General features: G+C 40.7%; 1 protein-coding gene and 1 long non-coding RNA gene across 4 annotated transcripts; one reads left to right on the top strand and one right to left on the bottom strand.

Annotated features, from left to right (window-relative positions):
• Positions 1-7078: 7078 nt before the first annotated feature.
• On the bottom strand, positions 7079-10207 carry LOC121694507. 2 transcript variants are annotated; one of them, XR_006025784.1, is made up of 3 exons: positions 9943-10207; positions 8045-8135; positions 7079-7533 (listed from the first exon to the last, which is right to left on the bottom strand). It is a non-coding gene; the product is annotated as an uncharacterized LOC121694507 (long non-coding RNA). The 2 variants fall into 2 exon arrangements; XR_006025783.1 differs by lacking the exon at positions 9943-10207 and adding an exon at positions 8818-9271.
• Positions 10208-12274: 2067 nt separating this feature from the next.
• Positions 12275-21638, top strand: slc25a48 (solute carrier family 25 member 48). Of its 2 annotated transcripts, none has more exons than XM_042074691.1 (7): positions 12275-12386; positions 15414-15457; positions 15798-15869; positions 16294-16546; positions 17658-17942; positions 18823-18956; positions 20801-21638. In XM_042074691.1, the coding sequence occupies exons 1-7, from the start codon at positions 12290-12292 to the stop codon at positions 20903-20905; spliced, it is 990 nt and encodes a 329-aa protein (XP_041930625.1). In that variant the 5' UTR covers positions 12275-12289; the 3' UTR covers positions 20906-21638. The 2 variants fall into 2 exon arrangements, with proteins under 2 accessions (XP_041930625.1, XP_041930626.1); XM_042074692.1 differs by lacking the exon at positions 12275-12386 and adding an exon at positions 14122-14336.

Here is a 21638-nt window from a genome sequence, read left to right as displayed (position 1 = left end):
ACTGTGTAATGCTGTAGATCAGGTAGGATCATGTCCCTTTTAGTTTGTTTTTAACTAAATGGCTACCGTCTAAGTGCTAAATGGTGTAGGTTGCCAACATCAAACGGAACATGCCAGAACAACAATACTCAGGAACACTGCTCAGCATCATTGCTCAGAAAGGTGCCTTGTGTATCATCAGCTTTGGAGGGCACATACACATCACAGTCAAAGTTGTTCCAAAGTTCTACCAAAAACAGATAAACTTACAAGTATAGACGAGCAAGTAACAGTGTGGTTGAGTGAGTGGGTTGGTGTGAGAGAGGGAGGATTGTGTGTGTGAGCAACCTACATGTTACTCATCTTGCACTGGATCATGTTCTTGAATCTCAATGGGCTCTATCTTGGTCATGAGAAACGGATGGTCAGAAGCGTAAAGTTTATAGACATTAAAGGCGTGGCCAGTCCATATTCACTAATTTAATGGCGTGATTATGTGGTCAAACGTCGGGCGCTTGGCGCAAAAGGGTTGTTCTTATGTTTCTTAAAGGTGCGATTTGTAGGATTGTTACCGAACGTTCTGCACGCCAAAATCAAAACACTGGTGAACGTTCACATTGTGTGTGTACACAATATGCACACTAACTCTCACACCCCATGCAGACATACACACTCACACATATATATATATATATATATATATATATATATATATATATATATATATATATATATATATATATATATATGTGTGTGTGTGTGTGTGTGTGTGTATCTGCAGGTGGGTGTGTGAGAGCAGCTGGCAAAGTGCATGTCGCGTGCAATGCAAAGTCCCCTTGAGTGTGTATGTCTGTGTGTGTGTGTGTGTTTGTCTTTGTGTGTGTATATCTGTGTGTGTGAGTGTATATCTGTGTGTGTGTGTGTATTTGTGTGTGTGTGTGTGTGTATCTGTGTGTGTGAGTGTGTATATCTGTGTGTGTGAGTGTGTATGTCTGAGTGTGTATATCTGTGTATGTGAGTGTATATCTGTGTGTGTGTGTGTATTTGTGTGTGTATGTGTGTATTTGTCTGTGTATGTGTGTATTTGTGTGTGTGTGTGTGTATATGTGAGTGTGTATGTCTCTGTGTGTGTATCTGTGTGTGTGAGTGTGTATATTTGTGAGTGTGTATGTGAGTGTGTGTGTATGTCTGTGTGTGTGAATATGTGTATGTGTGTGTGTGTGTGTGTGCATGTGTGTGTGAGAATATGTGTGTGTGTGTGAATATGTGTGTGTGTGTGTGTGTGTATGTCTGTGACTGTGTGTGTCTGTGTGTGTGAATATGTGTATGTGTGTGAGTGTATGTCTGTGTGTGTGTGTGAGTGTGTATATATGTGTGTATGTATGAGTATGTGTGTGTGTTTGTAGGTGTAGAAGTATGTGTGCATCTAGATACAACATTCTATCCCAACGGTCACTATTGTGACCGTTAACATGTTTACCCATTCTGCAAACACACCAAAAACATTTGAATAATTATAAATGTACATATCATAACTAGACACCTTAAAGACCATGTTTACAAAAAATATTTGTCCTATGTTTATTTTAACATACTTTAAAAAATTCTGTTGTTTCAAAGCAGTCCTGAAGTTGTGAGACGGCCCCCTCCGGCCACATTCTCACCTCCTTCAGAACCGGTTTGGTGACTTTTGCTCTTTGTCTGTATCGCACAAGTTTAAACTTCATGTAACTGTTAAGACTATATAAATATACAACACAACTACCTCTATTTTTTTTTTTATATATGTCCTATATTTCTATTTTTGATACATACATGTTCTATATTTCAGTCTCGCACTTTAATTTAATGTTTATTGTCTATGGCTATGTCTATAGTATGTCTATGTCTGTATTTAAAGTATGTCTATGTCTGCATGGGAAAGTAAGAAACGAAATTTCAATTCTTTCTATGACCAGTGCATGTAAAGAAATTGACAATAAAAGCCGACTTGACTTGACTTGACTTGAAAAATTTGGGAGCTGTGAGGCCGTCATCCTCTTCTCAAGGTGCAACCAGGAAGTAAACAGCTCTGGTCATGTGACAATTTACTCAAAACATTTGACACTGCACACATTTCACTGAAACACTCTATTGTTTCAATATTTACTGAAAGAGTATTGGGATATTCCCCAGTTACAGTTTTAGAGGCTTATAAGTACATATTTTTTCGGTCACAATTGTGGTTAAGACCAATTTCAGACTACACGAAAGTGCAACCTTGTCTCATAGGAGTAAAAAATAATTATTATGACCGCCGCTAGCGAAGCGGTCATATAGGGATTGTCAAAGTTTTTTTTTTTTTTTTCCCGTCATCTACTTCCTGAATTTTTGGTCAACGATACCCGGGACACCGAACCACCGGGGCACATGCAATTTGGTGGGTATATAGCCCCACTAGACTTTTACGGAAAAAATTTGTTTCGTCCCCGGGGGCCACTCCCCCCCCCCCCCCCCCCCCCGTGCTGGGCCCCCCGAACCGCAAAAAAAGCAGTTTTTCCTAAATAACTACCTGAACCGTGGCACTGAGGATGAAGAATCTTTTATGGTATGTTGGTCTCAAGGGCCCACATAAACCTGGCCCATAATCACTCATTTGTGATTTGCACCCCCCCCCCCCCGGTAAAAAATGAAAATGCAATATTATTCTGCTTTAATCGCCCCTATCTTCAGTTAAGATGTTCAGAACTGCACCAAATTGTATGTGTATGATTGACCTGGCATTCTCTGGGGGTATGCCAAGTTTCGTAGAATTTTATCCATGGGGGGGTCTAAAAAAAATTAGGTTATGTGTACATTTAGTGACTGTACACTCATTGGCCTGTAGATGGCGGTGCACACATATACACATGCACACACACACAGGCACCCACATACTATCGGTATTAGAACGGCCGATACATAATTGTCGAATAATTGCCGAACGATAATATGGGGCGGTAGTAGTGTAGTGGTTAAGGAACTGGGCTAGCGTGCAGTAGCCTGAAAGTTGTCGGTTCAATTCCCGGCTTCCACCGTTGTGCCCTTGAGCAAGGCACTTAACCCCAAGTTGCTCCGGGGAAAATGTGATCCCTTGTAATATAGCTGACATATGTAAGTCACTTTGGTCAAGAAGTGTCTGCTAAATGTAATGTAATGTAATGTAATAATTACAAATTCAGTAGGATTAAAAGAAAGCCAAAAATATTCATCATCATCATGGCTGCATTTCCAATATTGGCGATAAGTAGTCGTTTGTCCACTAAATGGCGCATCGTTGCAGTGAGACGTAATTTTGTTGGAAGTTTTTGGAAAAACAATGGACGCTTCCTACAAGGACTAGCCTGGCGGGCCATCCTATATCATTGAAATGTATAGTCTGGAATCGAACCATTCACCTCGCTTAATCCAAGGGGCGTGCAGAGAATTGTCTTTCAAACTGCCAAGGCATGCAATAGGCCAGCGCTACGACCATATCCGTATCCGGTCGGCAAAACGGCAAATACATCCTTCTTCGAAAGGAATGACTTAAGTGCATTGTGTTGCTCAACTTTCAAAAAGCACAAGTCCAACTCCTCCAAAGTTGACGCCAACGCCGATTCAAACAACCGCTCTTCGTTCGCCATAGCCACCTTCCTTGTTGTTCACCGTCGCAGGACTGTCGTTATCCTGTTAAGCCCGCCTTAAGACTCTCTAACAAAATAGAGCGCTGTGATTGGATGAAGTCCACGGCGTCACCCAATAGAAATCCCTATGGTTTGATACTAGACGTACAGGCTGAGCAAATTAATTTGCCGCCGCTAGGGTGCGTCTAGATTTCTAGGCTATACAAGGACTGTAGTTTACCGAAGAGAACGTCTAATAAGGATAGGACGATGTTCACATGAAATGTAATTCCCATTTCTTCTTGAAGCCGAAATAAATCTGAGGATGTTTATCGGACATGCTTGGTTTTTACTGCAGGTACGTTAATCTTATAATATCAGTAAGGACCTAGGTAATGTTACCGTTAGCGTTGGTTGAGTGATGGAGGCCAATTTGATTGATTGCATTTGTAGAAAACTATAAATGCGGTTATACCAAGCAAATTGATAGCAGCACTGTATCTTTCGACTGTCTTTCGATTTGTTGCACGTGCTACAAAAATCATTCTGTGCAATGGAAGATTTACCAACGTTACACCGGTCTGATACAGTTTTGCCTATACATGCCTGAGACTGAGACGCCTGTTTATTTTGTTTTAAGTGCGTGCAGGGTGTGAGAGGGGAATCGATGTGCTTTGATTCCAGCTTGGTAGTTGTAGTCTGTGAAATTAAAAAGCACGTGTGTGTGAAGTATCCAAACAATGACACCTTCATTTCATTATGGCTGCTTTAGCAACACACCTTAAGCTACTGTGTAGTGGGTCCCATTTAGAAGTGGCTACTTCATTCGCGCTTTCCTTGACTCATGGAGCTGCATGAATTTTATTACAACTTTTCGCCACGATATGGCAGTTTAAGTCCGCTTGATACTGTAAGGCGTAAGCCATTGGTTTCCAAAGGAGATTTATTTGTGTCGCCAGCATAGCCTATTGACAATTTATGTTGTAAATAGGCCTACCTTATAAGCCTACCTGTAGCTTAGGGAAGCTAACAGCTTTCTATTAGGATCTAGTTTGTTAGTTACAGTTTTGTCATAACTCCCTGATGCATTTTTGCATTTAGAATAGCCAGAGCGTGGAAATCTCAATCGTAAAATTAAACAATATCGGGTGCCTATGGACTAGGCTGGGTGAACCCAGCCTGATCTGCCCGCTATTTATTTTTTGATTTCTTAAAAGATTGAGCTTGGTCTGGTGAAAGCCAGACTAGCGATGGACCTTAGTTACACAATGCAAGGGAACATGAATCAGCCTATATTTGCACGAACAATAACGGACAACAGCTCTTCAACTTTGGCCCGTTAAAATGTGTATGAACAGTCTAGCGACGCATTTCATCAAGGCCCATTTGGACAGCATTTCGTTTCAGACTACTGTTACTTAATTTGTGCATTGACAATAAAGTATTACATTAACTAAAGATGACTAAAATCTTATGTAGAAGAAGAAACATTCACAAAAAATCCATCCATCCAAAAATGACCTTTGTTTTTGATAGCTGTTGAAAATGGCATGGAACTGACAGAGATGTTTTTGTTTATAAATAAATAAATAAATAAATAACATTATGCTGATACCTTTTGCTTTTCCCAAATAGAATGTAGCCTACAGGTGTAAGTGACCTTTCATCAATCCAGTTGCAATGGATGAACTGTGATGAACTGCCCTACTTGTGATTGTTTAGAAATGTTAAAGGTTTTATAACAATGCTACATCTTCTTTGGCTATTCTACAATCTATTCACCTTTTCAGCACCAGTAGGCTACTTTCTGTGCAGCCGCACAGACACAATCAGGCATGCCAAACAAGCATACACAAAAGTTTCAAGAGTGGGGGATGGAGTAAAATATGGAGACAAATTGAAGTGTGATTTATTTTCGCGGAATGGATGTACAGGACTGAGCGGCGGTCATATTTTGTACCGCTATGCGGTACATCTAGTTTAAAACTCTTTCAATCAAAGTTCCGTTTAAGGTTAAAATAGTGTTTTCAGGTGGAGGAGGAGACGACAACCTTGAAAACAACATATACTTTGTCTTTTTAGGATTAAGTAGTAGTTTAAGGTCAATAAACGCATGTTCGATAACATTAAAATCAGATTGCAGGTTTGCCAAAGCTAGTTCAACAGAAGGGGCAATTGAATAGATGATAGTGTCGTCAGCGAATACACGAATCTTACTTTCAACAAAATAAAATAGGACCTAAAATAGAACCCTGTGGCACACCTTTAGTAATACTCAGGAAATGTGATTGATGACCATCCGCAACCACAGCTTGAACTCTATCCGTTAGATCAGTGGTCCCCAAACTTTTTCTTCCGAGGGCTAGCTCACTATGCCTGACTCTAAGAGAGGGCCAGAGACTCTGGAGTATATTAGTAACCATAAATAGCTTAGTGCTGTGAACAACAGCAGTCTACCTTAGTTGAATATTCCATTACATTTAATCATAGGCTACTGCAATTTAATACCATTGTTAGCTGTGTTTATATTGCAATCATGCCATATCAGTGTAAAATGTAGCTCAAATGAAATAATACTAATAAAAAATTGCATTAGCCAAAAGTATTAGCAGGGAGTCCCAAAAGTGTATTTTATTCAAAATGTGTGAACTGTGAACTCTGTGTCTTTGCATACACAGCTCAAATTGTGAACAAGCAATATCCTACAAACAATTTGAAGTTCTCAAACTATGAGAGTTTTATGAAGTGCTGGCAAAAACATCTGAAATGACCACTTTCACTCACCTGATGAGAACTTTGTGAATTTGTATGAACATTTGAACGAGTGAATAAAATATAGAAAAAAATATCCTAGCAAGTCCCAGAAATATGACTTGAATAGAAGTTAGTTAGTTATTAACAATTAATTGCTAAACTATGATAAACAGCATAGGCCTCTTACATTGTTTGCAGGTAGGTCTACATTTCATTCCGTTTTTGATGGCAAACGCGAAACAGTGCCAAAACAACCACCAGTGGACAAAAAGAGTATTACATGTGTACTGTTAAGACTCGCCATAGAGAATGAATGGGGGAAATTACGGAGGTTATAGTTTGACAATGTCGTACTCCCATGCGGGCCAGATGCTATATACAGTGGCGGTTCTAGGATTTTTCTGAGACAGGGGCCACATCATACACTGAGGGGCCAATAACCTCAACATCCATGGACAGAAAATCCCTTGTTCAGTAAGTCAGTGGTGTAGTCTATGTGATATGCAGGACTATGCAGTATACCCACTTAAAAAGCATCACCATCTCAGTATACCCACTTAAAATAGGCAAGGAAAGGTATTAACATTTGGGGTTGATCACAGTATACCCACTACAGCTAACTAGACTACACCACAGCAGTAAGGTGCATATATTTCACCAGTCTCACCTTGTTCAAATACTTTTGCTAAAAAACTAAAAAGCCAATATAAATCTTTTTCCCATTTATTTATAATGTGCACTGAAAACACAATATATAAAACTAAAATATAATAGACACTTCAGCGGAAATGCATTGATAAGAGAAACCACCTTCACTGCCAGTTTGCATACATTTAAACAAACAAACAAACACACACAGCATGTGAGCAACAACTACATCATATTTACACTATTATTTTTTTCAACAATTATTTTTACAATGGTCTGATTTGGAATGGTCTTTGAATCACCGTCTTGCTTCCAGTTACAAAAGTCTGATTCTGATTTGAAGACAGACGATGGGGAATTTGGAAGCGAAAAAATTATGGAAGGGGTAGTAAAACACTAAATATGGAATACTCCAACCATTTGAAGTCTTTGTATTAGAAGTCATTTAGTGGCCTCTTCCTATTTCCATGCTGTATCTTGCGGAATACCTTTGGTTGCACAGAACCAGCTGCTCTATAATGGGAAATGTCTGGAGAGAAAGAAAATGAAACAAGTTTGAGTAACTTAATTGTTATTAACTTTCATAACCCGCTGTCAACCTTTTTACTTTTTTAACACCTACCTTTAATGTCATGATTACATTATATTAGTGGTGTGTAAGTCTAGGTGCCTTTCACTTTAAGAAGGAGAGTAACTTGTGTCCTTGTCTGTAGTAGGCTATTATTTGGAAATGAGATGTGCATGAGGATGTAAGTCAGGATGTTTGCTGTTTGATTAATTAAAATAAATATTGAAAAAACAAACAACTTGAAGAGAACCTGTCTTGGATCGCAGGAGTGTCATGCAATGTTAATTTCTGGTGAGCACTTGACAAGCAAACATGACTTGAGTTTACTGATGGCTAGAAGCAGGGGTGGCGGCAGCAGTTGAAAACATTCGGGGCTTAGCCCATAGAATCTAAACAGCACTGTCAACACGGCGTTTCTAAAATAAATGACAAAATATGCTCACTGTAGTGGCAACAGGAAATAGCATCGTACCATTAGGAGCAGCTATGCTTGGTGACTCTGGTGGTTCTGAAGACTGTGGGTTAAAGTCACCAGCTCCAATCTAAGCCTACGCCATCCCAGTCTGTAGGTGAAACACAAATGTGTGTCACAAAATCCATACTTGTATTCAGCATGTCGTCTAGCAACTGTAAAACCAGTTAACAATAAAAAAAATCATATAAAGCTTGAGTGAATAGGGTAGAACATTTAACCAATTTATCTCAATGAAACTCTACTTTGAGACAGAATTCATGCGAAGTCCATGAATCAAATAAACTCAGAATAGTGGTTAATAACTTTGCAATGATAGCTCACATTAACTCTACAAAAACGTAGTGTTAGCTAACATTACCCCTCAATTAGGCCTGCATTCTCATGAGATTTAACGTTAATGTTAGCAGCTGCTAAACCTTTTCCTCAAGCGAAAAATCAAACGCACTGACGCATGTAATGTTGGACCCCAAACAAACAGGATGTTCATTTCTCTGCAGTGCCATTTCATATAACGCCATTCAAAAATGTCATACATTAATGTTAACCTGACTCTCATTAATGTTATCTTACCATGCATAAAATCTATCAGCATGCCAACAATGAATTCAAACCTGAACTCAGGTAACCTAACGTTAAGTTAATGTTAACAGTTCACTGACTAAGTTACGTTAGCAGCTTGCTGCTGCTTCATAATTTAATTGACAAACCTAACAGCAACAAATAAACGTCCTTTTCACATATTAATGATAACTCACATAGCCTAGACTCACCAAGAAACTTCTGTGGAGGATGAAACGCTGCCATTGATCAGTTCTTCACGCTAGCTGATACTTTCGTTAGCCAAATGTATCAGTTCTTCACATTAGCCGAGAGTTCTCTGGTTAGCCAAATGTATTCTTTCTTTCGTGCTCAGACCTAAGCAGTTCTTTGTGTGCTTTAGCTTTCAAGCTTCAAAAGGTGCATTACTGGCACCAGTTGTTTGGGAATGGAATTGCATCTCTGATCATCGTTCTCAACAAGTTTGACATTTATTGATGATTGCCGGTACAGGGGCCATTCAGGGGCCAATGAAATTTCAGGTGGGGCCAGGGCCCCTGTGGCCCCGCCCCTAAAACCGCCCCTGGCTATATACCACGGACATGTTTTGGGGGGCCACCCAAAATGAAGTGGCGGGCCGTAGTTTGGGGACCACTGCGTTAGATAGTCCTTGAACCAATTACATGACCGATCATCAAAACCTATAACCTATTTCATGTAACAGGTTCAGGTTGTGTAGGTTCAGTAACCTATTTCATGTGCATATTATTCAATTCAATTCAATTCAAATGTATTTGTCACATACAATTACAGAGTATATGTAGTGAAATGCTTTGTCCACTGTCTCCATGGCTTTACAGTGTGTAAATAAATAAGGAAATAAATAGAAAAACAAGAGACAAGAGAAGAAGAAGAAGAAGAAATGTCTAAAGTGCATGACGTGTTTCCAACATGCGTGTGCTCCTGTTACAGTCCTTATTCAGTATCCAGATAGCTTGGGATAAAAACTTTTCTGCATTCTCTCTGTGTTGGCCCTCAGGCAGCGATGCAGCAAAGAGGCAGTTGTTGAGGTGACTGGGATCTCTAGTGATTTTCTTTACTCTGGACTTTAATCTCCTGATGTACATGTATACTTCCTCTAGATTGGCTAGTGCACTCCTGGTGGTACGTTCAGCTGATCTCACTACTCTCTTTAGGGCTTTACAGCCTTGCTGAGTGCTGTTTTCATACAAAGCTGTTATATTCCCAGTAATAATACTTTCAATGGTGGCTCTATAAAAGTTCTTAAGTAATTGCTGAGGTAGACTAAAGTACTTCAGGCGTCTGAGATGAAAAAGATGCTGGCGTGCCTTTCTCACCAGTGAATCGACATCTTTCGTCCAAGTCACATCTTCAGAAATATGAACACCACCACCTTTCCACCTGAGAGTCGTTGATCTGAAGTGGTTGGTAAACTCTCTGCTGGTCATGCCTGAAATCTATAAACATTTCCTTAGTCTTGGTACGTAACATTTAGGAGTAGGTTGCTGTCTTGGCACCAGTCAAAGACAAACAAAGTCTGTCTACCTCATTCAAGTAGATAGATGGCTAGATGCCAAGGCTACATGAAAAGACCAAACTACTTAAATCTACAGATTGTATTATCACAATTTCTATCAATAGGGATGCCTTATTTGGTGTACTGACTAGAGGCTAGACTAGAGAATTAATTAACAAACATAAGGCTATTCATGATAGATAGATAGATAGATAGATAGATACTTTATTTCAGTAGCTCATTTTTTATTTTATTTTTTTATTTTGGGGGGGGGGGGGGGGTGGTACAGTACCTCCCTTTTGCAGGTTGGAATTTCTGAAAACAGCGCAGCGGTATTTTGATAGTCAGCGGCACATTTGAAGGAATCTGCTTGCACGTGGGACCATATGGAACAGGGATTCTACTAAACCTTGCTTTACTAAAACCCACATGTATCTGCAGTCGTCTATTATTTGAACTCATAGGCAAAGTGAAACTAACTTCACTGTGGTCTCTTAGTCAACGGTGAAACAGTTCTACACAGTTAATAACTTTCACTATTGACTGACAAGGGGTTACCATCTAAAACATATAGCCTGCAAAAAGCAACACTTACCCCAATAATGCTTGAATGACTGAATAAAAAACCTAAGGACATTTATCCTGCAGAGGACTAGCGGCTTACATCTTGTGACAGTGCGTCTTCAACTGTGCTTTATATGCACCTTTTGCAATAGACCAGATTTTTCTTGGTCAGTGGCGTAATGATTTTTAGAGGGTGTAAGATAGTGATATGTCGCTAATTACCACATCCCTGGGCACAAGGTTTAATAAAAGACGAGCGCTTGGTGAAAAATCAACACTTTATTGAGTGTAGGATAAGAATAATCTTTGCGTCGCGCTTTGCGTCACCTTGTGCCAGGTGCACAATAGAGCTCAATATTCTGATCACAACAAGTCTACGGAAAATGATTCAGTCAGCACCAGTCACCAGTTTTGCACCTTTATGATGTCATCACATCAACAAAAGTATTGGTTTTACCAAAAAAATAGTGAGTATTTTTAAATTATAACTAATAAAATAAACACAACCCAGGATCTTTCCTCTACACTTAAACATCTACACTGCGCTTCTGGCTTGTTCTGAAACTGCTGTGTTACATGCTGGCCCTAAAATCACAATTCCTGCGGTTAGATCAGCTGTGAAACCATCGAAAGCTGAGAAACCATCTCAGGGAAAACATGACTGTACTTGTGTGTGGAATAGTGCATCTAAAGTACTGTATCATTACCTCAGCGTGACATCTGAAATGTATATATATATGTCAATGTGAGGGATCTCCTCTAGTGTGCAGACAGAGGTTCCAAATACACCAGCGTCAGAGAGATGCCCCAGATATCAGGTGGGTTATCATATATCATTTACAGGGTTGACATTTTATATCCTAGCTCATCTTTACCCAAACACCCCCCCCCCCCCCCCCCCCCCCTCAACACACACACACACACACACACAAACCACCTGGTTTAATATGCATGTGTGTTGCAACCCTTATTTTAGGACTTGTTATTGGCCAGGGAGAAAGAGGATTCCTCTGAACTGCACGTGAGTGTGAGGTCAAGACACAGTACGTGGTTCACATGGGGTTACTTGGAAGCCCGATCGTTGGGTTATCTACCCCTCACATGTATCCGAGACAAGTGTGTTACAAACATCTGTGGAAACACAACCCCGCCCCTGGGGGTTCTAATAATTGCCCTAGCAGCTGTATGCAGTGAGTGCCAACAGGAAGGACTGAGCATGGTGCTGGTCCTCCCCATGATGTCTAGACCACTGGAGTCGTGAGATAAACATAAATTGTTGAGAGAGACATGAATTCTGCTTTTATACTTTTAAAGTATTGTGTGAAGCAGAAGACAGTACCCCGCTTACTGTGCAAAATAGCATATGATGTGTGAATGGAGAATTTCTGTGCATGTTTGTTCTGGTAAATTTCCACTCACGTGCATGTGTGTGAGTGTGCGTGTATGTGTCTGAACGTGTACATCTGTGTGTGTGGTTTAGTGTGCCTTATCAGTAGAGTATGTAAGGATCACAAACGTTGCCAACGCCCATTTTGTTGAATTAATGCAAATGTACGGCACCTATAGGGTGAAAAACAGAGGGGGGGGGGGGAGGGTTATCTGACATGCACGCTACAGTAGGCCTACACGCATTGAGAGTGTCAAAGGCTACTGTACTTGTTTGCACCGGCAGTCAAGCGAGCGGGTGTGTCAACGACAACGGTAAGTTAGGGCTGTCTGACAATACATAGCCTATCCCAAAAAAGTCCAGAGTAAAACATTGTGATATTCCCTTTGCCCTTCAGCATGTACATGTTTGCCTCTTTTTGTGGTTTGTAGATCAGCTTTGCCACCCCAAAATACAAAGCTTTTTCATTGCAGTCTAGGCAAAATAATTAGCCATACAAATTGGCAACTGGTGACCAGGCTTAGGCTTTCGTATTTTATTGTGTAAAATAGCATTAGCTGTTAGGATATTACCCAGGATATTGTCACAGCTAAGCTAGCTTCTGTAATCTTTCAACCAAAATTAGGAGTCATGTTGAATAAGGGTGTGTGTCGCACAGTCACATAGGCTATAAGTCACCATCACTGACTGCTAGACTAATTGGGCTACCAATCTTGCAGTCGCAATAAACAATGAATCCGAGACATTTTCCTGTTTCTATATTCTGTTTATGTAGGCTAATGTATTTGTGAATATAGCCTGCACAATTCAAAGAAATAAAAGATAAAACTGGTGCATTTCCATACTCCATAGAAATGAACATTGCGAGACACTTATCTGTTCTATGATCTCATCCCAGAAAGATTTTCTTTGACTTGTTAGTTTTTTTTTTACATTTATTTTATCTAATGACATAGCAAACATGCTGAATTGAATCCACATATCCTTGCACTTGCGAAACTATTTTTCAGCATTCACGTTCCTCTTAAAGTGACAGGCACTCAATTAGATTTACACACCAAATGTGATGCTATAGACAAGTGTAGCCTAATAATTTAAATATCAATATGATGTAATCAAATTACTAAATATGTTTAGCTATTAGTAATCATGTAGGTCATAAAATACTATAAATAATTAGCTATATCAATTTATAGTTTATATGAATTACAAAATATGAAAAAGAAACCTATGACAACCATCACTTTCTATGTGTGTGTGTGTGTGTGTGTGCGTGTGTGTGTGTGTGTGTGTGTGGAGGGTCAATCAAATTCTATGATTGCCACTGATGTGAATGATCTCACAAATCACACAAACCAAATCAAATTTTAAAAAATCGCAATAGTATCGAAATCGAGATTCTTCACTTGCTCTTGGTATTGAAACAATAATGTTGGTATCGTGACAACAGGAGTTGTGGATGTGTCCCTACCAAAGCTGAGACCAAACCTACGCCCTTGCTGGTTAGCACTCTGGACTTGGGTTGCCGGTTCGAGCCCCGACCAGTGGGCCGCGGCTGAAGTGCCCTTGAACAAGGCACCTAACCCCTCACTGCTCCCCGAGCGCCGCCGTTGTAGCAGGCAGCTCACTGCGCCGGGATTAGTGTGTGCTTCACCTCACTGTGTGTTCACTGTGTTTGTGTTTGTGTTTCACTAATTCACCGATTGGGTTAAATGCAGAGACCAAATTTCCCTCACGGGATCAAAAGTATATACTATACTAATCACTTTTTTTATATGAAGTTCTGGAAATGTGAATCACTAATAGCTTATGTTTTCCATTTTCAACTTTCCGTTAGTTGCAAACATACCAAGCATAGGTGACGTGCATTTTGTCTCAAATATCTCACATAAATAACGAAGAGTTGTCTGTAATATGAACCTGTGAAGACGTGTTGTCCTACCGGGAGGTGTCGTTCCGAATTCCTGGCTTTCTATTGGCCAATAACAACAACTTGGACTTGTTGAACCGCCCCCACGCAAAGAGATTTTCCACGATACTTATACGGCAGGATGCAGAGAAAAAAGTAAAAGGGTTCTTGTTTTGTTCTGGAGAAAAATTCAATGACTTGTCGATAACCTGCCGAAGACATTTCCCAATGCTGATGCAGTTTCCTCATTGTAAACTATTTATAGGCCTAAGCCATTGCCAGTTTGAATGAAGCATCGTCTGGTTTAAAATGAACTGCTTTCATTTGGATGATTTTTTAGCTGGATGGATTGGTGGTGAGTTTTTTGTGTGCATTCAATGCTTTATTACCGTATATGGAACAACTTGAACACCGATCTTTTCATGAACATTCATAGTCTACACTGTTTTTTACAACAACATAAAAGTACAATGTTGTTAACATATGCAATAATTTGTTATGCTTTCCCAAAACTTACCATAACAATAGCTTTGCAAGACACAAAGCACACACACACAGCCACAAAGTATCCTATCTGGTCTTACAATGCTATAAACGTAGGGTAGGCAATGTGCATTCACAACTGTCGAATATAGTGCAGAAGCAGTTTTCGCAAATTTTAATAATTTGACTAGATTCCCTTGCTGCGGTGATTGAATAGGCGACTATTTAACATATCCTTTGTAGTGGCGTTGGGCGAAAGGGGGGTCGGGGAAAATAAACTTAAATGAAACGCAAAGGGGCGTCGGAGAGCGCTGGCTTATTCAAGGCTCTATTCCTGCCCGTTATCCCCCAGCTGTTTTATGTCAAATTTGGTCTGTGTTTGCGTTAAATAAAGAGATGGTGCGCCGAAATTCGTCAGAAATTCTTTAAACTGAGAATCGAAGGACTGTTACCGGACAAAAATATTGGCTTTAATGCAAGTTGGTGTGATGCATTTTCTAGTGTTTATTTTCTAAATACACTCGCGGTGGGGCTAAGGGGGAGAAATCCATTTGCTGAACGTGATTGGTTGAATTCTTCTTTAAGATCCAGTTACATTCTTTTGCTGCAGTTTTGCTATAGAAGGAATTGTTTGGCCTGCTCAGCCTATATGCAGCGCCACTGCATGCTCGACTGCTACTATATGCATTCGCCAACCCAAACACCAGCACATGCATTCACACGAGGCTTTGTGCACACAATGCATGCATTGACGATTACTGGCCACGACAGAGAGAAATGTCAATTGTCTCTATGTGTGGAACAGCTGCACACCCAAGAGAGATGGGGGTTAAAAAAGTGTTTTTGTGTAAATAAAAGACAAGTGCAAGGAATACTTACTTTAGCTTTAAACCTCAACGTCTGTACCTTCTTTCATTACATAAAAAATCCGTTGTCTTGTTTGTCTTAGGGGCCTCCAGTGTTATTGTTGGACACCCTCTTGACACAGTGAAGGTAAGAATTCAGCGGTAGTTGTCATTAAATCGATATGCGAAATCTTCGCTCATTTACTTCCTTGTTTTGTTTTCTGATTCTTTTTTGAATGTGTGTTGTGTTGCCTTCCAGGCCACCCCTAGACATTAACCTGGGGAGTGTAACAATCTGATAGGCATAACCTAAATGCAATAATGTAATGTGAAATACCTTCAGACTGCAGCTGTACGGGTTTAACTGCAAACTATCTAGTATATTTGACATTGCTGACCTTGGTCAGCTGACCTTATCTGATCAGTTCCAAAGAGGTTAAAACTTGACCTTTTCTCAAAGTTGCCTTCTTTGATTTTTCCTCCAACAGACACGACTTCAGGCAGGGAAAGGATACAAAAACACATTACACTGTGTCCTCACTATCTACCGAAAAGAAACAGTGAGTATTAAGTACTTGCACTCTCCCACACATCTGTGTGTTTTAGTGTATTTTTAGTACATTATGAAATAAAACACACACAAAATAGATGCCATTTTACCGTCATTAGCTATCGGTGATGAACGACTTCCTGAATCTGCTTCTCTGATAGCAGCATAATAAACCAAATATTCTTTTAACTTTCTCAAACACTATTCGGGCCCTTCTCCTTGTTCACACTTTGGGGCCGCATGCAGGCTGTTATTTACATGCATTGCTGAAGATGTGAAATTCCCCCAAGTCCCCCTCACTCCCCACCCCCCCCCCCCCCCCCTTTCTTTAAGAACTGAAAGACTCTGTACGATTCTGAGCCAAACTCTGCCTCTTTTCCCTCTGGTCTTCCATCTTTCTTTTCCTCCTCCCTCTTTTCTTTCTTTTCTGCCAGGTTTCGGGTTTCTTTAAAGGCCTGTCCTTCCCACTGGCCAGCATCACCGTCTACAATTCAGTGGTCTTCGGCTTCTTCAGCAACACACAGCGGCTCATAAGCAAGTATCGCTATGGCGACGGCAGGCACCCCTCGGGCATGCTGGACCTGACTGTGGCCAGTATGCTGACCGGCCTGGTGTCCGTGGGCCTGGGAGCGCCAGTCGACCTGGTCAAGATCAGACTGCAAATGCAGACCCAGCCTCTCCTGGCAGGTAAAGGCCCATTGATGTCCCAGTTTATGGTTACACAACGTTTCGACCGCTTAGGTCATATAATTTTGAATATTTGCATTTACTACAATGTGCACGTACTAGATAGGCTATTCAAAGACGCTCAGAAGCATAGTGGATTCAAATGTCTACACTGGTTAAATTGAGCTGCTGAAAGGACATAAGCATGTGTCCTAGATTGTTTCTAGGTACCATATTAGGTAAAACATTAACTCCAATGAAATCCTAAGGGCCAGTAATTGCAACATCTGTAAAACCGGCAAGCCAGATCTCTCAGCTAGGGGCCGATTGCTGGGGTGATTCAGCGTTACACGGCGACACACACACAACAGCTGTGAACAGAGCAGCTGGAGACAGATAGGGTGCACTCCCACATGGGAGGACTTCCATTTGCACAGCACCCTCCCACCCATAATGGTTGTGTCACTGAGGATAAAAAGAACAGAAAAATGAAATGCAAAAATGCAAACAGAAATGCAAACAGCTCATATAAGACCATGTAGGGGATTGTTCATAGTGGGAAAGTTGCACATCAGGCTAACTGTGATCCAAGCAGAGGTGGTTAGTTTAAATATATTCTGCTAGACAGTACATACCATTGACAATAGTGACTCGACTCGGACTTGACTCGGATGAGTAGTGGACCCGACTCTGACTTGACTTGCAAAATGTTTTAATGACTTGGACTTGACTCTGACTTGAACACTGGGGACTCGAACCTCGACTCGGACTCGAGGCATAGTGACTTGACTACAACACTGCCATTGATTAGTCATTGATTACTGCTTCCACAGAATCAGGGAGTCGAGGTAGTGGTTCCATTTGTTCTGTCTCCACACCCTTACTGCTAGGAGTGAAGGGATTATGTGACCCTAAGGTCATTTATATTGCACAACATTGCTTAGTGTGTGAAAGTCAGTCTGTAGGATTACAGCAGGCCAACTGTAATCTTTTTCCAAGAGGCAAGTTCTGATATTTTGTGCCAAACATCATTCATCCCTATTAACCGAGGAGTCAGTACTGTTATCTTATGTCAGTTTTCCCATCGTTCTGGAGTTTAACACTTTCCTCCCATCTCTCCCTTTTTCCGTAGAAAACTTCCACCTGGCAGGGAGCGGGAACGGCAGTGGGAGCATGCCGGTGGCGGTACAGCTGCAGTCCCAGCCGACGTACCGCGGGCCCCTGCACTGCATCAGCAGCACCCTGCAGACGGAGGGCCTGGCGGGCCTGTACCGCGGGGCGGGCGCCATGGTCCTGCGTGACGTGCCCGGGTACACCCTCTATTTCATCCCGTACGCACTGCTCTGCAATTGGTTCAGTCCTGAGGGCAGTGCCTCGCCGCACCCATGCTCCATCTGGCTGGCAGGAGGACTGGCAGGTGAGTCGACGATGCCAAAGGTGGTGTGGCATGCCAGCATGTGTGTGTGTGTGTGTGTGTGTGTGTGTGTGTGTGTGTGTTTTACAAGTTCATTCACCTCAGGCAGAGGGGTGTTCTTGCTGTTACATGCATAAAAGGGAATTTCTCAGAGGGAGGCTCTGTAATTAACTTTGAGACCATTTCAATGAGATTGAATTGAGTTGAATTTCAAGGTGACAAGTACACCTCACTGATTTAGGATTGGAGCCTCAAAGCACATGGGGAGGTTAAACTCAGAAAATGAGAGGGCAATATCCTAGGATACATATCTATATACAGAAATGACCTTTGAATTACAGTAAATCTGCAACGATATTTGGACAGCAATAACTAAAATCCCCAACAAAGCTCTGAAGCCCTGCATTCCTCATTACGGGTAGTAGAAGTTACAGTTGTTTACCAAGAACGTGGAGTTCAGAGGAAAGACTTAATGCAATAGGAATGTGCTTATGTGCTTATTGTTGTAATGCTATGAGGTTATTTTTGGAAGCCATAGGTGCACAGCAGATTCTGCGGCTGTGACTTACGAGTTCACACCAGCACAACCTGTCCCAGTTAAAGCCGTAATCTGGTTGGAAAACAGAAAAGAAAACTTGCAATGTCATCCAGTAGTGTTGCTACAGGGCCCCACACAAACAACCCCCCCACCACCAGCAGCACCAAACCCCCCTCCCCTAATCACACACTACCACCTTCTAGGCCCCATCATGGAGGTGACCACCACCCCAGCTGTATATGTGTGTATGCGCATGTACGTTTGGGCATGTCTGTGTGTGTGTGTTCAGTCTTGCTACTTTGGGGCCCTACACTCACATTGTCGTTCCACCCCCTCACCCACCAGGTTCCATCTCGTGGGTGACGGCCACTCCGGCTGATGTGGTCAAGAGCCGACTGCAGGCTGACGCTATGCACCAAAGGAAATACAAAGGCATTCTGCACTGTATCACGCACAGCTACAAGACAGAGGGAATACATGTAAGCCCACTCACCTACACATCCATAAAGACATGAGACATACATATATGCATACAGACATACACACATACATACATACATACATAAGAACATACATACATACATACATACATACATATACACACATACACACATACATACATACATACACATATACATACATACATACATACATACATACATACATACATACATACATACATACTGGTACATATATACAATACATACTGTGCATACATTTAGAAATACATACAAACAGACGGGTAGACAGACAGACTCTTCCGACAGACTCTTCACCAATGTTTCTAATTAGGACATAATAACTTAATCTGATCTGATGTTTACATGCGCAAATACAAAAACCGGATACTTCAAGATCCCGATCATAACCGGGATACTAAAGTGCATGTAAACACAGTCCTTGAGTCCATGATTAGTTTCTCAAAAACAAACAGACAGTCAGGAACTTTAACAAAACCTTTTACATACAGGCCTAGCTAGAATGGTAATCTTAATCTTAATCTTAGGTTAAGATTAATCTTAATATTAGATTAAAATTACTACAGCTGTGAAGAACTGCTTCTTGACTAAAGTAATAATTTAGAATCAAACTTTATTTTCAAAGATTTACATTTCTGTGAGGATTCCTCCATCCAAGCATCCCTAACAGAATCTATCAGGGTTGTTTAACCAAATCAGACATTTCTGTGATGGAATGTGCAGGGATTGGGCAATTATGGGCACACATTTACTGCTTTTTTGCTGGTTTACTGCTGGTTTACTGCAAATTGCTTTGGATGAAGCCATGCATCTGAGTCGCTAAATAGGAATGATTTTATGCAGTGCCTTATCTCTGGCAGTCAGCAAGTTCATGAGCTGATCATGTGACTGCTGTTTTTTTTACGGGGCATTAAGACAGGAAATAACTTGCATCAGCTCAATTTGTATGTCCAGTCCAAGTGCGCTGCTGGTGCACTTCCTCGAGTTCGCATGAGGTGAGGAGCCAAGGTATATTTAAGGAGCGATCTTGGCAGGCACTGTGTGTTTGAAGCGTTGCAAATCAACAGGTGTCTTGCTTTACACAGCAGATGACGGCAGTCAGGTTACGCAAAGCGTTTATATCAGCAGATGATTTTTGATGAATGTGTTACAGACTGACTTCAAGATTAACCTTTTAATTGCACTACACGGTAGTCTTGATGTAAGTGGTTGTACTCAAAATGTTTTACAATTGCAGCACTGTGTCCATCCTTGGATAACTCACAATACATTTATTAGATAATATTAAACTTATATTCTCATCATGAGTGAATTAATGTATTGCTGTAACTGTCTGGTACAGTTCTTGTGGTAGGTTTCCACAAAACCAGTCCGTATACTCCATCGGGCTCCATTGGGATCCACACTGTTAGTCACACTTCATCATGAGAATAGAATAGTGACCGTTTCATTTTTAGTTGCACTTAAGTCGTGTTGCTTTTGGATCTTTACAAAATTAGGGGGACCATAGTTTTAAAGGGACTGTCTGCGTTTTTTTTTTTTTTTTGTAAGAAAATAAACTGCTTCTAGATGCATGATAACGGCATACACACTATTGGATATCTGAAGGATAGCAATTAAGAATTGCTTATGTGCATGTTAAGTTTGTTTGAGGTGTTTTTAAGCATTTGTTGACCATTTAGACTAGAGGACCCTGACATACAGTATGTGTACACAAACATTAAAAGGGGATACAACAGAAATGAAGGGCACATCAACATTGAGGAACACCAATTATCTCAATTTGGAGGATTTTTGAAAGCGAAAGTATATCAGAGTATAATACATGTTCTTCCTTTCTGCAGGTTTTCTTCCGTGGGGCCACAGTGAATGCTATTCGAGGATTCCCAATGTCTGCGACCATGTTTCTCACCTATGAACTCTCTCTGAAGTTTTTCCGGAGCCTGTAGACTCCTTTCCAATTCCGTCTTTGCTTAGTGGATTTAAACCTTGCTTTTCAACAATTGCCATGGCTACTCATATCACAAGGAATTACGAGGGAATTATTAGGTCATATTATGGCTTCAATTATAGACTGATAATTAATGTATTAAAATCATAGTATTTTTGTAATCGCTGGTTCATTTCTTATATTAAGAAAGATTATATGTTTATATATGTACATAAAAAAGTTTGTAAGCATGTTTTATATGTTACCTCACTTAAATCTTTATTTGTGGTTTTACTCAAATGTCTTGCTCTTAGTATAAGTATTGAGTCAGTACTATACTAATGTTGCAGGGAGTCACTTGCGCTTTAGCCTGGTTGGTGCTCACAGAACAGGACGCAGAAGTCAAAAGGGGAGATCCAAGGTCTAACAAGAGCCAAGGAGCAGGACCGGAGCACTCAATGCTTTAAGTGATTTTTATTAGCCTAGTGCAAACCAACTAATGTTTCAACGCCCATAAAAATCACTTAAAGCATTGTGTGCTCCGGTCCTGCTCCTTGGTTCTTGTTAGACCTTGGATCTCCCCTTTTATACTAATGTTGCATTGTGTTTTAAGGTTACCAGTATGTATGTCATTGAAATGTACTGAACGCAAAACACTTGAGCTACTTGATAACAACAATAAGTTATATGTACATGTTTTTACTGTTTGCAAATAACCAACATCACAATAAATAATAAACAAATCAACATGA

Source organism: Alosa sapidissima, chromosome 20 (assembly GCF_018492685.1).
Source record: "Alosa sapidissima isolate fAloSap1 chromosome 20, fAloSap1.pri, whole genome shotgun sequence".
Classification (NCBI taxonomy): Eukaryota; Metazoa; Chordata; class Actinopteri; order Clupeiformes; family Clupeidae; genus Alosa; species Alosa sapidissima.
Note: the sequence above shows the minus strand (reverse complement) of the source record. Positions and strands in the feature narration are given on the sequence as shown.

Coding starts and splice junctions, on each gene's coding strand:
- slc25a48 (XM_042074691.1), top strand. CDS start 12,290: ATGCACGCTACAGTAGGCCTACACGCATTGAGAGTGTCAAAGGCTACT. Junction 12,387..15,413: donor CGGGTGTGTCAACGACAACG/GTAAGTTAGGGC, acceptor TGTTTGTCTTAG/GGGCCTCCAGTGTTATTGTT. Junction 16,547..17,657: donor GACCCAGCCTCTCCTGGCAG/GTAAAGGCCCAT, acceptor CTTTTTCCGTAG/AAAACTTCCACCTGGCAGGG.